Below are 14,222 nucleotides of genomic sequence, written 5' to 3'. Positions count from 1 at the left end.
ATACCCGGCTATAAGGCGCAGCCGCGATTTTTGGCGACGTTCACCATAACTACAACAACACGCTTTCCAACGAAGCTGATTACGGCCATTCACCTAACAAAAGCGAAAAAGGCTTCACACTTCGATCAAAAGCGAAAAACTACACCTTTCAACACAAAAAGCATTGTTTTCTAAAGCTGCGAATACTTAGGGAATCCGTTTTTGTTCCATAAACAAGTCAGCTGTCTTGGTTGTGGCATATTGACATATTGGTAGTATCACAGGTAACCCAGGCTCACTATTTGTGTCACGTACGGGTGTCATATAATATGATTAAATATAGTGAACATATGGGGCGAAGTTTAGGTTTGGAAATTTGCTAGAAATTAGAAATAAAAATCTATGAAACTTACCATGTGGTGAATTGTTGTTGTCCTTAATATACACACGAAGTTTCGGGAAAAATAGTCTCCTTCATATTTCCTACATAGTTAAGTGGCGCCACTTTACTATGTAGGAATCCTGGATAGTATTTTCTTACAACATTACTATTCCAATAGAATTGTATTTTATTTGCCTCAATTTAGAATAAGAACATTATTAGCCATGAAAACGAGAGTTTTTCGTAACTCACTGATTCCGTGTGTATTGTGCACCAATGATAGAATTGGGGCTTCTCTTAGCCCGCAGGACGCTCTCTCGATACGGATTCGTGCCCAGTCGCTTAACAGAGGATTGGATACGAGAACGGTCGAGGCGCACAAATAATGGTGTGACCCACTTGGCTTAGTAAGGTCTAGCCTTTTGGAGACAAAGTTTTCTCTTTTCTTTCCTAACATTAACTCACTACAGAATTGTAACTTTAAACTCTTGGGTCCTTTGTGAGCCTAAAAGTTTAAGATGAGACAGCCAGTGGAATATATACAGCGAGTTCAAAGTGTGCGTCACAGAAAACGCCCCATATTAGTCATACACCACCTTTTGAAGGGAGTCATATAGAATGTGACAGTCTTTGTGGGATGTTGGATTCTGTCCAAGCAGAACATTAACTTTTAAAATTTTGAAATTCTGAGGTCTCTTGAAGGATACATTTGTTTTCTTTCCTTACTCCTCAGTCTAGCTGCTCCTAGAGAGATCACATTCTGTGGAGTTTTACTGTTGAATTGGGTTGATTTCGACTTGTCAAACAAATTCAGCACAGTTCTGACCACAATATGTAAGGACGCCAATGCAGCAAGAGTATGCATGGCATAAAACTTGCAGCCAGCATTTCAAGAGAAAATCCCTGAGGAAAAGTGCAATTCCATACTGTTCTATAGTGCCTTCACCCAGTGCTGCTATCCAGACCACTTCTGAATCCACGCTACTATTTGGTCCAAATTATTTTCTAGTTCCTCTGTGGTGTCACTCTGCAATTCATGAACAATTTCCGTTTTGTAACTTTCTCTAGCCTCTTCCAATATTGTCTGCATAATTTCACATTCCACATTGTCAGTGAGCTTTTTTCCACTGTAACCCCTGAAATATTTGTAAAGTACAACGGTCAAGAGAATAAAGGTACTTTTAGCGGAGCTCTTACGCGCGCAGCGGAGACTCCAATACTATAGAAAATGGAAATCGATCAATGCAAGAAAATTTGGCAGTCAGGTGACCATCCGTCCGTCCCTAAGTAAACACGTACGTACTTCAACCCTACATGTCAGTTTCGGAGAAATGTGGTATTCAAGCACCTGCGCGTTTTGGCGGTAAATCAAATAGCCACTTGACTTTTAGAGAGAAAAAAAAACATCAACAACAAGGCCGATTCCTTTTTTTTACTAATTTTTTAAATTGCCTACAGTGACGTGGATATCAGAGAATGAGCTAGAGCGAGAGATAAAAACAAAGGACAAGAACTTCGTTGGGAGAACAACGTGACAATTGAGAAAATGAGAAATGGTAGCGGCCAGGAAGGTGAAAACGAGCGAAAAAAAATTAACAGGAAGTGCGAACACAATTGTTTGTGAGCACATACGACATTTTCTCCATAAAACGCGCAGCTACGAACTTTCTCGTTGTAGGCGTCCAAATTAACCGAAAGAAGTGTACAAAAAAGTGTGTTCCTTGTGGAAAGTTTTGTTTTTGCCTACTAAGACCAATTGATTTTTTTTGCCGTTGTCATTGCTGTCGCCGTTTAACATTACACGTGATTCCGTTTTTTTGGTTTGAGTAAGTCACAGGCATACAGTGTATTAACGAAAGCTTTGCTTTTAGCCCTGGCTTAAACTATATATTATTGACTCAAAACATTTCTCTGTTTCTGATAGGCTTAAATTGGCCAGATTATTCTTCTTATCTTGTAAGCGTTGACCAAATGTTAAAGATGTTTCCCGATATCCATTAGTCTTCTTCGCTAGTGCTCAGGCCAGAGTCAAGCAGTCGGGAGCGTTGCTTGACTGCAGCCCGAGCAGCTTTAAGGAGACTAAATATCAATAAGATTGACGTCAATCATATTGATATTGGATGAATGTGTTATGCAAGCAACTTGTGCGGTGGCTCAGGTACATTGGCAGTACAGAGTTGAAGAAGAAAACTGAAATCAGAAATAGAATATATTAAGGTGATAACTCCTCTAAAAGGAGTCTGAAATATGGTGTAAAGTTGAATAAATATTTACCGTTGTTCAAGTCTTTTATAAAGAATTGTGTTGTTTGTACGTAGGACAAATACTATGTCAAACCATCTCTCTGGGAAAAAATCACATCCATGATAATCCACAACATTTCCACCTTCACACATCTGATCTTCCAGTTCATCGACTACCTGAAATAATATTATTTTAAGAAATCTATGTAAGTCAAATTAAAGACAATAAAAATAATGCTCAAAAGCTACGGGCTCCTGACCCCAATAAATTGCTTATGGGATCTTCTAAAAGAAGTGAAGGGTTGTCTTCTTTGATAGGAAACCACACTGACTTCCTCCTAATTAAGTTGCATGTGGCTAAATTTATTTTAGGCAAGGTTAAACTCAAGCCAATTACTCTCTCAGGCACATGTACTGCAGAGGTGCCCCTTTATGTTCAAGGACTTTTTACATCATTGCCTTTGTTTTGCTTTTGTTGCGGATCATTGCGAATCTTTTCTACATCATTTTCTGCAAATTTGTGCAGATTCCTTTTGCCCCACCCTTTCATTTCCACAGGGCCGGTCTCTTCGCGTAGGTAAGCATCTGGTCATGTAAGTCTTTTCAACTGGATCAGGTTCCAGTGTGACAGGGCATGCTAATGGCTGCTGCACAGCATGTTTCCTGCTTGCAGGGTTGCTATGGATACCTCCCTGCTATGCCTGGGTTATGTTAGACCCTACACCACTAAATTTTAAGGCACCAGTTCCAAAGGTAAGCTTCAAGTAATACAAAAAGTAAAAGTGCAGCAATGCTGGGGATTATTTGCGTTATACTTGCATCCCACGCACGGATGAAGGACAGCACACTGTCCCACACTATATAGCTAGTCAGCCCTTTTGAGTGTAAAATATATTCGGAAAGCTTGTGGCATTCCAGGAGGACATATAATGCAACAAAAAGTGCCTACTGCTTACAGCAAATTTGGCATAGGAAACTTCATCTATGTAATTTGAGACCAACTTGTCTGAGATCACATTATCTTAAAATATCAGAAGTCCTGGCTAGTGGCCACTGACATGCTACCATGCTAGACAAACCCCTGCAGGAGGGGCAGGAGAACCTGGGTTAACTTTTGCTACATTCAGGGATGAAAGTGTTGAGACACTTCTATATTTAAAATGGCCTCTTTTTTGCATAATGGACATATCTATCCCCTCCCCCTACATACCCCCACCCCCTTCCCCCAAAATCACTGTTGTATTTCAGACTCTTAAGTCTTTCTTTTACTATAACCAATTGATTTGATCTGTTAGATTAATTGGATCTGTTACATAAACCACTATTATTATCATTATCATCATCATCATCATTATTATTATCATTATTATTATTAGTATTATTGTGTTCGAGGTACGAGAACGCAACCCCCAATTTCTGCTGGAAAATACATTGTGACGACTGCAAATAAGCACATTTGCGGTTTTTCTGATAATTATTATCATTGTTAGCCAGTCCCCAGAGAAGCCACGTCATGGTTGGTGGACTTAAATACTGGTGCTTGGAGTAGGCAAAGCACAGGAAATTAGAGAGCAAAGCAAAAGGTGCAAAACCTCTGTCAACAGTGCTATGGTGCCAAGCCTTTGATGCATTTTACTTTTTGGATAACCGACCGAGTGTCCCGGAGGTTTCATTTTAGTTAAAAATATTTAAAACCTAAGAGGGAAAACAGTGACTAGTCACAAATAACGAGTCAAGAATTTGTTTCAGAGCCTCCACATGCATGCAATATTTTACTTATTTATTTATTTTTTTTCAACACGTATAAACTGTAATTTGAGAATGATTCTGTAACCTATAACTATAACCCATAAAAACTGTAACCCATAAAATAACTAAAAATATGTAAATAGTATTTATTACAGGAAGGATACGAGTTTTAGAACACTTCCAGCTATTTCAGACGAACCTAAATATCAGATCTTTCCAGGGAAGCATACCCCTGGACTCCCATAGTAAAAGCATCATGCTACAGCATTTAGCTCAGTAAAAAGAAAGGCTACAAAATGGATTACAACCCAATTGCTAATCCAACCAACGTGTTAAACTTACAGCTTAGGGAAGATTTGGGAAAAACATCATGGTTACTCCCCTACAAGTCAAGTGCAAATCACTTGTTATACAGGCCCGGTGCTGCCACGTGCAATGCTGCAGATTTGGTGTGCACAAACAGAGTTTAAACAAAAGGCCAATGCACTTGCCATACCGTGCAGACTGGAGTTTTCCTGGCTGAAAATGGATTCTTAGCGCAGTTTCATGAAGTATATGGAAGTAGGCCCAGAAGCAATCCTGTGTTACTACTGGTGAAACTCATAGCAAAATATAAAATACACTGAAGAACAGTGAAAATAAACCTCTAGGAATCAAATGGCCCACAGAGCCAATAAAAGCCCTTGGTGTCTTTTTCACCTATGACCAAAAGTTGTCTCACTCAAAGAATTTCTCAGAGAAAATGGTCGATATTAAAAAACTAATCAACATCTGGTCCTCAAGGGGGCTTTCTGTCTACGGAAAGGTTACTCTAATCAAATCACTTCTTATACCTAAGATCGTTTACACTTCCTCTTTGTTACCTACTCCGCAACACATTGTCAAGGATTTAAAAAATATATTATATAAGTTTTTATGGAAAGGTAAAGATAAAGTAACAAGAGCGTCAACAATAAATAATTATGAAGAAGGAGGCATCAAAATGGTGGATATTGAAAGTTTGATAAAATCTCTCCGTCTTTCCTGGCTTAAACGAATATTTAGTGACAACTCAGGTGCGTGGAAAAACTACCTTGAATACATCTTGAAAGATTCTGGAGGTCTAATGCTTTTTAAATGCAATTATAATGTTAAGGATCTTCAAATTACCTCTACCTTTTATTTAGAACTACTTAAATGGTGGTCGGAACTCCGAGAAGATAATGCTCTTAATAATGATTGGCATTATGTAATTTGGAATAATCGAGACTTTAGAATAGACGACAAGCCCTTTTTCTACAAGAAATATTACGGCATTGGTATCTGGGAAATAGGAGACCTACATTTTGATCTCAGCAATACGGAATCCTACGAACAGATTGCAAAAAATGTTAAAAAGACAAACTTCCTTGAATGGACTAGTATGAGACATTCAATACCAACCAACTTAAGAGTTCTTAATCGCTCGGATTCGAGTACCTTTAATGCAATACCTTCCTTTAAAATCAATGGCGGCGTTTTCGACATAGCAAAAAAGAAATCAAAAGATTATTATCCTTTTTTGATCAAAAAGAAGGCTTGTCTCCCAAATTATGCACAAAAACTGAAGTTGGATTTTAATCTATCTAATGACGATCTCAGAAAGGCATTTCTCTTGCCCCATTCTATCGTGTTTGAACCTTATGTCAAAGCCTTTCAATTTAAAATACTTAATTCTATACTTTTTACCAACTCAAAGTTGTTCAAGATTGGGTACAGGACAGACAACTTGTGCTCTTTTTGCAAAAGGGAATCAGAAACTATTAGACATTTCTTTTGGGATTGCCCTTATTCGAATTCATTTTGGAAATGTGTTGAATCATATTATTTTGGGTTGCGAAAACAACTAGTTCACCTAACATTAAAGGAAATTTGGATCGGCTTTTTATCTTCTGAATGCCCCTTGCCTAATTATCTTATACTTATAGGGAAAATATATTTATGGAGTTGCAGAAGGAATGAACTACTCCCAACCATAAACAGTTTTATAGTTAGAATAAACTGTAAATATGAAATAGAAAAATATATTTTCACTAAGAATAAGAATTTACAAAAATTAATGGACAAATGGACTTTGTAATCTAGGTAGTTTTTCTTCTTTTGAAAAAATGATTAGTTTCTTCTTTTTTGAATAGCACTTGTAAATAAAAGTAGGCATTACCTTGTGTGGAATTGTGGAATTGCAAGTGTGCTTAGGTGTGTAGTAAGTTTGTGCATGTATGCTTTGTGATAATAATTGTAATTGTTGTAATTGTTGTACTTTGGAATAGCAAATGAAATAAAATAAATAAATAAAATAAATAAGTAAATAAAAAAATAAAAATAAAAAACAGTCGAAGGTCTCGTAAGTGACAACCTTGGAAATTCGAAAAAGTGGTCGTTACTAGAGAATGAGCTCTCATAAGCAACTGCATGGTAAAACAGTAGAGGGTGCTCACTCACTAGAGATTCAGAAACTCATTGATAATTTATAAACTTAAGGCTTCGTTAGGCTCAGTGAGTGATCATTGCCATGCAGGCTACGTGGTCGCTACAGAAAGAACTAAATGAAATACTGCAGTGTGCAAGATCTTATCAACGAACCATTAGCAAAATGTGCAGTGTCATTTAAAGTGGTGATTTATATGAATAAAGCTCTGAGTAGTCCCTTATGAGAGCTTAAAAACTAAGGAAAATCCAGTTGGGTAATCCCCAAAGTGCGGTCACAGATGCTTACGGGAGTGGTCACTTATGAGAGCTTTTCATTACAAAGCTTAAGTCACAGTTTGAACGGGGTTTCACAAAGGTGGCTGTTACCAGAGCTGGTCGCTTACGAGAGAGGTTGCCAGTACAAGTATAAACAAAGGCCTTTCCTCTTTGATGAGTCTCACAGGAATCGAGAATCGTGAATTGAGACGCAACAATTGAGAATTGAGTCTCAATTCTCGCCTCGATTCTCGCGAGAATAAAGAATCAAGTGTCAACTTACTTTTGAATGGTACCGTACAGACCTTCCAACCCCTAAATATAAAGAAAAATCTGGATATTTTACTAAAAGTAGGGAGATTCTATTTTTTTCCCATCAAGATCAAACAAACCCTTTTTCATTTGGGGATGGGGGTGATGCTGTTATTTAAACATTACCTTGCTTTATTTGTGATCCCTGTTGTAACAAGATGCTGCTTTTTTAAGGACCAAGAAGTGGTCATCACTAGGAAAAAACTTATAGCAAAAGGGTCATTTCTTCCGAATAAGCAAACTAATCGTGGCCAAAATGTTAGACAAAGTGCTAACAAGGCTTTAAAAAGACACTATCGTTCCCTATTGAATTTCCATTTTATTCAACATGGTAACATTTCATTTTAGAAAAACCGTGACATTGGGAGCGTTTTTGTGAGGTCGTGAGAAAAAAAGAAAAATTGTGAGACTCATGGCAGAACGTGAGAGTTGGCAGGCCTGCAAGTAGAGCTTCAACTGCAAAAGAAAGCGTGAAGTTCTACGGACTTGTAGTGTCTTACATTGTACACAAAATTTCTGAAATGCATTAATGAACATTGTAAATCAAATGTCATGTCTTGATTAGCAAAGTTTGTATTTTTGTTTAAGTTAGTTTTACCTCCCAAATTACGTGAAATAGCTTTGCTTAAGTGCAGTCGCTAGACTTATACCATTGTGATTTGGAACAAGCAGCTCATTATACTGAGCAAGTACTGTGTAGTTATTTACATGCCATTTGCCTAGAGACACGTTTTGTCAAAAAAATATTTTGTCGGACCCTGTTCGAAATAAACTGCTTTCGAAATAAACACTCCCTAAGAATGTCACGCAAAGAAGTTTAAGGTATCCCTGTTTACCCGTACAAAAAGATTCCAAACACTTCTTCGCGATCTTTTAATTTCAGTAATTTCCACTTACTCTGTCTTCGTCGAGCACGTGGCAATTATACTGTTCATCCCAGCCTTCAAACAAGTTGTTTTGTTTTGCCAGTTCGCCAACATTGATGTGATTGAGTCCCGTTCTTTCTGCTATCTGGTTCGCTAACACAGACTTACCGGTGCAAGGAGTTCCCGTCACCAAAATATTTGGTCGCGTTCTATTATTGAACGCCATGTTTGCTGGATTTCTCGTTTCCTTCGTCCCCAGTCCTTTTCGAGTTTTGACGGCTCGCGAGTACGAGAATGATACGCGAGATATCACGGGCCACGGGAATGCCGTTAATCGCATTTTGTTCTTTTTTGACGAACCTTTAGGGGTCTAAGGGATAAGAGAAAACTGGACAAATAATATAAGGGAATACGGATAATTGACAAAATAATTTTGCGGATAAAAGGATAAGTGAAATATTTTAGGGGGTTTTTACATGAGATAACTCGCACCGGTGCGAGTATCATACCGGGATGACTTTTTGATTTCGTATCGCGTTTGCATAATGACTGGGTGACTTCATATCTCGCTATTCGAAGGTACACTTCATGATGATAAAATACACGTGTGATTCAAAATCGCAACATTACGGATGTGGTACCCGTTCCAGTCTACCGGGAGACCGATTTCACACCGAAACGGGTGGACGTTTTGTGTTTACACTATACCGTTGCGAGATTTCGTACCGGAGTGAAATTCTCGCCCCACGTTCGCCCTGGTACAAGAACCGGGGTGAACTCAAGCCGGGGTGACTCGCGCCGGCCTGACATTTTGTAGTGGTATCATGTAAACAAATATAGAGCCATGAGAGGGAACCGGAGTGAACTCGCTCCTTGGCGAACGTCGCCCCGGTGTCATGTAAACACCCCCTTAGGCAAGTCTTGGCTCTACCCTAATTATGATCGACTCGCACCTTTTTCGCTTTTCCGGTGTTTTTTTGTTTACGTACCCCTGACCACCCGAGTTCGGTTATCGCTCGTTTACATGTCATTGTCAGTCTGAGCTTAGGCCATTCTCCAGCTCCAAGGGGTCATGAGGTCATGAATGGCCGACTACTTGTTCATCAGTTTAGTACAAAATTAATTGGTTATTATAGGATAGAAGACTGGATTATAAGGTGGGAATAGCTACGCAGTATTAGTGTCCATGTACACGAACCAGTTCCACGACTTTTGCGAATGCTTGTCTGTGACTGCTAGCCTGGGCTGCAGCCGGCCCATGCATTGTCTAAACCATCTGTAAAGTCAGTCTGCGAATTAATGCACAAAAGATCGTTCTATTCAGTATCCTGCAGAGTCGCAAGGACATATGTGAGCGTTTCTGATAGGCGGATTTCTTACGGGTTTCTTATGCCCCTTACGATTGGCCTTTAATATTCTTTAATACGTGTGCGTGATGGTTGGGCGCAGTGACATGTCAAAATTCACAGAGGGCAGTTAGCTGGAGTTGGCAAGCGGAACGTAAAATAACCCACAGTACTATTCAAAAAGAGCAGGGGAAACTTACCGTTAACATGTTAAGATATGATGTAAAGAGGGCGCCTTTTATTATGTCCTCTAGTAAACGACATCACACATTACACAAATATTAGACTAAACTTATATATGGAGGACAGGGGCGGGCGAAGTATAGCATATTCATGCAAGGGAAAATTAAGTGAAATAAACCACAGGCAGCCCAAACTCACGTTACGAGGAAAGGGTGTTAAGTAAAGTAAAGTGAATAAACAAAACAAAACAACAACAACAAATAAACAAACATTCATGCATGCCGATTAGCCCAGAAAAAATTCCTGCAGTTCTAGACTACTCCCACAAAGGTATTCGGAAAAAGCTGGGGATGAAGGAAACGTGGAAGCATCGACCTTTTTGGATAAACTGCCTGCTTTATCGTGTTCTTATAGAGGCTAGTGTCATAAGTAATTTATTCCATAACTTTTAAACTTTAAAATAAAACATAAAAACTACACCTCTTCAACATCTCTGATATAGAATTACTTTTTGCCCGTTACAGGTGTGATTATGGGAACAAAACACCCCTTATTGTTCCACACAAATGAAGTCAAAGGTGACCAAATATACTTCTAGCTAACAAACAAGAAATCGTGATGAATAAAGTTACATATGTTACGTGAAAAACTGCTATTAATGGAAAGTGCCAGAAGCACTATTGCTATGGACTTTGGAAAAGGCAAGGCAAAATATGAAAGCCAGGTACTTAGCTTTTTCCTTTCGCAATGGGCTTTCAGTTCAGTGTTCAGGTTCTAAAGGTGGACCCTATGACATATCATCCACATAATCTCTCCCAATTTCTCATTACCTCATGTGAACACACTCTTTTCATGTATGACAATGTCTCATTTTGTGGCCAACGCTAAACTAACACTGATTTTAATTTGGTGTTTTAAGCCAGAAAAGACCCCTAGCATGACCTTTTCTTAACGAGATATGCATGGAATTTCAGAAAAGCAATATGAAACTGTGCCGGCGACACGTATAAAAGCTTATAAAAGGCAATTGTATCAATTTACTTTCACAAACGTGCCCAACTAGCTAACCTATAGTTAAATTTGTGTATGTGAGATGTACAGCAAGATTCCGTGGAAACTCCAATAGCCAAGAGCCATAATAGGACTATTATGGCTCCTGCAATTGCCCGTCGTGACGTTCGACATTAAAATCGGCTAACATGACTCCGAGGCTTTCAGTTCATTTTTCTATATTTGGTTTGGTTTTCTCTGTGCTCAAATGTCTTCTAGGAATTTCGAGAAAAATTTTCAATTTTGTCCAGAAAGCCTCAGAGTCATGTCAGAATTTTAACTATCGAATGTGAGCAAATATGTTTCCAAATGATATAGCAAAACTAATAGGTGAGAGAGGCTCGGGCCTGTTAACTCCCTTCAGCACTCAGAAGTGAACTTCAAACTAATGGTAACAATTGCAACGTGAACATAACTTATGGGCTAAACCACTGACCAGTAGTATTTGAATGGCAAGAGCCCGGCCCGAAACAGTGGAAGAAGTTCCTTGGAACCACCCAAATTTGTTTTTATGCTATCGGCTGTATTTTTTTAAACATTATCGTTTAAAACTTCTTAAATTTTCTAAAAATCCTAAAATTTTCTAAAAATTCCATTTGACACTTAAAATCCTAAAAAAAGCCTGATCTTTGAAACCAGGCCTATCCCCCTCCCATTCTCCTTTTTGCGCCTGTCACGCATGCCACTCAAAAGTCGGACATGATTTGGTGGTTGAAATTCGGAATTCGGAACTCAGAAATCGAAGTAGGAATTCGGAGCTCAAAACTCGGAAGTCGGAAGTCTCAGTCGGAAATACACTCCCATTCTCTTTTCGCTTTTCATACACACCTCGCAACTCACCTGACTGTTACTTGAATATATATTTTTGAGGCATAAAAATTGACTAGTGACATTAATTTTACAAAGTTAAAAGTGGAAGGTGGCCATTCTTGGCCAGACGTCACGGACTCGCGATTGCAATATATTTTACGAGACTTCAAGTCAGTCTGAGTGGACGAAAACGAAGCGGTGGGCGAGGGGGCACGGGATCTTTTTTCCTTGTTTCCTTCATCCGGGTTAGCAGGTTACCTGCCCTTTATCTGAACTTTTCTTCAGTTTTTTTCCCAGGATTTTTTAGTTATCGCTTTATAGTAAAGCAATAAGCCGGTTTCAGTCTAATTTAGTTAGATTGAAACTGCCACTCTTTTGGCCAGTTATCTACCGTGGGCAATAGTCTGTGCTTTTTAATAAGTCGCTTTATCCAGTTCGCTCTATTATATGTAAGGGAATCCAAGACAGTCTTGGATTCTGGATTCCACGTCATGGATTCCCGATACCGATTTCGGGATTCTTTGTCCCTGGAACTTGGGATTCTTGATTCCAATTGTTAGTGGAATTCCGGATTCCTTGAGCTGTATTCCGGATTCCAAAGCCCAGGATTCCGATTCTACAAGCCAAAAATCTTTCGCATACCCGATTCCACAAGCGGAAAGTCTTGGATTCCGGAATCCAGATTCCCAGTTACATGGGTCGAATCCAGTCCTTAGCAATATCTTGCGGTTTTAGCCTGCTAAAACATCCGCTCCTCTGGAAGAAGAGAAGAATTTGAGTTCTGCTGGAGCTGAGCTCGTTAGCAGATGAACACAACACTTCACCAAAATCGACCAGGAGACACGTAAAATTGGACAAGTTTATATTTGGATTCTCATGACTACCGGGTTTATTATGTAACGTTGATTTGCGTCATCAGTATGGAATTTCTGTCGCTGAGTCGCAAACGTCCCCAGCGGCGAAAAGCAAGGAGAAACTAGCCTGCGTGGCAGGCGTTCGAAAGGGAAGGGGAAGGGGAGGGGAATCGAGGGCGCGCGACCGCACACAGAGGAGGAGGGTTCCTTTCCTTTCTCCCTTGCGCGCTCTCACGCTCCCAAATTCCCCCTTCCCCTTCCCCTTCCCCTTCCCCTTTTTACGCAGACTACAGAAACCTATATTCCACAAACATTGACTGTTTTGTTAGAGATTCTTCGCGTTTTTAATATACATTTGACCTTTGTGGCCTTTTGTCTTGTGTCTGTCATTCGTAATCAATAGTTAAAACAGTGTAACTACTCCGTCGACCAATCAGCGCTTCTGACCGGATTCCGGACAGATTTTACGTTATCAATATGGAATTTCTGTCGCTGAGTTCCCTCCCCCCCCCCCCCCCCCCGCGAAACGTTCCTATAGGCGAAGAGCGAGGAGAAACGGATGTTTTCGCAGGCTATTGCGGTTTTTGTAGGCAATGGCAAAAAACCTCATACCCTCTTGATTCTTAGGCCATCCCTTTTTTTTTTCGTTTATGCGTTTCCTGATATTGGATCGGTTGGTCGCTTTGTAAAAAAAAAAAAAAAAAATCACAAGAAGTCTCGGAATAGGAGGCCCTGGTACCCCAGGACGACATTATTAAAAAGTTCAAAGTGGACAGACTGAAAATTATAGCAGTTGTTAAAAAATATATTAGCATACCTAAAATGCGTGCAATTCCACAAATGGATTCGGCGCCATTAAATCCTATACCTGAATTGCAGAACATTTTAGGAAGGGCCACCCACAATGTGAGCAAAGTCCAAACAACACATATAAGTGAGGAAAATAACGCAAAGTAAAATTAAGATGTTATTTAACGAACTAAATGTACAAGTCCGGCCATTAAATAAAGAAATAGATAATGCACGCGCACAAAATAAAACCGCGCGCATACATGTACCAAGATACAACTGAAATACAAATCTTGGTTTTCACATGATCATGACGTCACCAAAATTCAAACTAAGAAACTGTCGCTTCTTCTGAGTTTCTACTTTCATGTGATATTAAAGCACCTTAAAACCTTTATACGAACAAATTTTCGGTTCAAAAGGTTCTTTGTTTTGCGATACAGGACGCTTGAATTTCCTGGCTTTTGCGTGACGCGGCATTAAGCTGGCGGCCGGGATGGCTCTTCTGTGGGTTAAAAACATTACGGATTTTTTGAGATTTTGCTATCTAAACATTTCTTGTCTTAGAATAAATATTGCTTTAATCGTTATGAGTTCCTCAAGCGAAGAATTGACGCGTAAGTAGAAAAACTCAAAAACAGATGTTTCTGTTGGTTTCCGGCGGCCATATTTGTGCCCCTGAAAGGGACACAAACATGGCGTCTCCATACAAAGCTTTATAAATTTGGGTAAAACGTTTTTCCGAATATCTCGCATATGAACAACTGCATAAACCTGATTCTTGGCAAAGCTTTTTGTATATTTACCTTCTTTCATTTCCCAGATTCTAGAGTTTCTTTATTATTTTATTTCTAGTTTCTCACGTGAGTGAAAACCGAGAATAAGTAATAAATAAGTGATGTAAGGATACGATGGTGCAATTCAAGCCTGGATTGCTAATCTCGTCTCCCGCAGGC

General features: G+C 39.3%; 1 protein-coding gene across 1 annotated transcript; it reads right to left on the bottom strand.

The window, feature by feature from the left end:
- Nucleotides 1-507: 507 nt before the first annotated feature.
- Nucleotides 508-8,472, bottom strand: LOC140936408 (adenylate kinase isoenzyme 6-like). Its single transcript, XM_073385877.1, has 3 exons — nt 8,266-8,472; nt 2,636-2,781; nt 508-1,497 (listed from the first exon to the last, which is right to left on the bottom strand). The coding sequence occupies exons 1-3, from the start codon at nt 8,458-8,460 to the stop codon at nt 1,317-1,319; spliced, it is 522 nt and encodes a 173-aa protein (XP_073241978.1). The 5' UTR covers nt 8,461-8,472; the 3' UTR covers nt 508-1,316.
- Nucleotides 8,473-14,222: the final 5,750 nt, after the last annotated feature.

The sequence above is a fragment of the Porites lutea genome, chromosome 5 (genome assembly GCF_958299795.1).
Source record: "Porites lutea chromosome 5, jaPorLute2.1, whole genome shotgun sequence".
In the NCBI taxonomy this organism is placed as follows: Eukaryota; Metazoa; Cnidaria; class Anthozoa; order Scleractinia; family Poritidae; genus Porites; species Porites lutea.
The sequence above is the reverse complement of the archived record's forward strand: the minus strand, read 5'-3'. Positions and strand labels throughout refer to the sequence as shown.

Excerpts from the sequence above, each read along its gene's own strand:
- LOC140936408 (XM_073385877.1), bottom strand. The coding sequence starts at position 8,460 with ATGGCGTTCAATAATAGAACGCGACCAAATATTTTGGTGACGGGAACT. Across the intron at positions 2,782-8,265 it reads ACGTGCTCGACGAAGACAGA|GTAGTCGATGAACTGGAAGA; the intron begins GTAAGTGGAAAT and ends ATATTATTTCAG. Across the intron at positions 1,498-2,635 it reads TATAAAAGACTTGAACAACG|GGGTTACAGTGGAAAAAAGC; the intron begins GTAAATATTTAT and ends CAAATATTTCAG.